General features: G+C 66.3%; 1 protein-coding gene across 1 annotated transcript in view; it reads left to right on the top strand.

The window, feature by feature from the left end:
* The window catches only part of LOC118452497 (E3 ubiquitin-protein ligase RNF182-like), an 8,655-nt gene extending 8,306 nt beyond the window's left edge, over positions 1 to 349 (top strand). The window contains exon 2 of the mRNA XM_035896148.1: positions 11 to 349. Coding sequence (XP_035752041.1) covers positions 11 to 340 — 330 coding nt within the window. The 3' untranslated portion in view covers positions 341 to 349. The remainder of the gene's footprint in view (positions 1 to 10) is intronic.
* Positions 350 to 615: the final 266 nt, after the last annotated feature.

Genomic DNA, 615 nt, shown 5'->3' with positions numbered 1-615 from the left:
CATCCGGGAGGTGCCAGAGAATGGGGCCCGGCCGGAGGGCCTGGGCAGGCTGGAGGTGGTGCGGCTGTACCGCCCCGCCAGCCTGGGTGCGCTGCCCTGCCATGGCCCCAGGCAGAAGTGCCACTCCTGGGGGTGGCGAGCCGTCCCTCGCTTCATCCTAGGTGTCCTCTGCCTCCTCTACTTCAGCTCCCTGCCCTTCGGCATCTACCTCCTGCTCATCGAGCACCACAGCCTGGGCATTGTCCTGGTCAGCCTCGTGCCCTCCACCCTCCTCCTCTGCATCGTCTACAGCCTCTGCCAGTGTCTGTGCCGGGAGGTCTTTGGGTTCCCCCACTCCTGACCCTGCAAGGCCAAGCCCTGTGCCCGCACCAGGGAGGCTCTGGGCACCCTGAAGCATTGGCCCTTAGGGTGTGGGGGGTCCCTGCTCCGTGGCTGACCCACAGCATGGTGGTGTGCCTGGACCACGGGGAGATGCTCAGCGCCTGTTGCCTTCCCTTGCAGAACAGCGGGGGCTTTGCCAGGCAGGAGCTCACGCCGGAGCGGCTGCAGGAGCTCATTGCAGCCTGCAAGCATTCAGGCTGGACCCTCAGTTCTTCCTCCTCCGCAGCAGGCAAA

This window comes from Egretta garzetta, unplaced genomic scaffold (genome assembly GCF_000687185.1).
Source record: "Egretta garzetta isolate BGI_Z169 unplaced genomic scaffold, ASM68718v1 scaffold356, whole genome shotgun sequence".
Classification (NCBI taxonomy): Eukaryota; Metazoa; Chordata; class Aves; order Pelecaniformes; family Ardeidae; genus Egretta; species Egretta garzetta.
The sequence above is the reverse complement of the archived record's forward strand: the minus strand, read 5'-3'. Positions and strand labels throughout refer to the sequence as shown.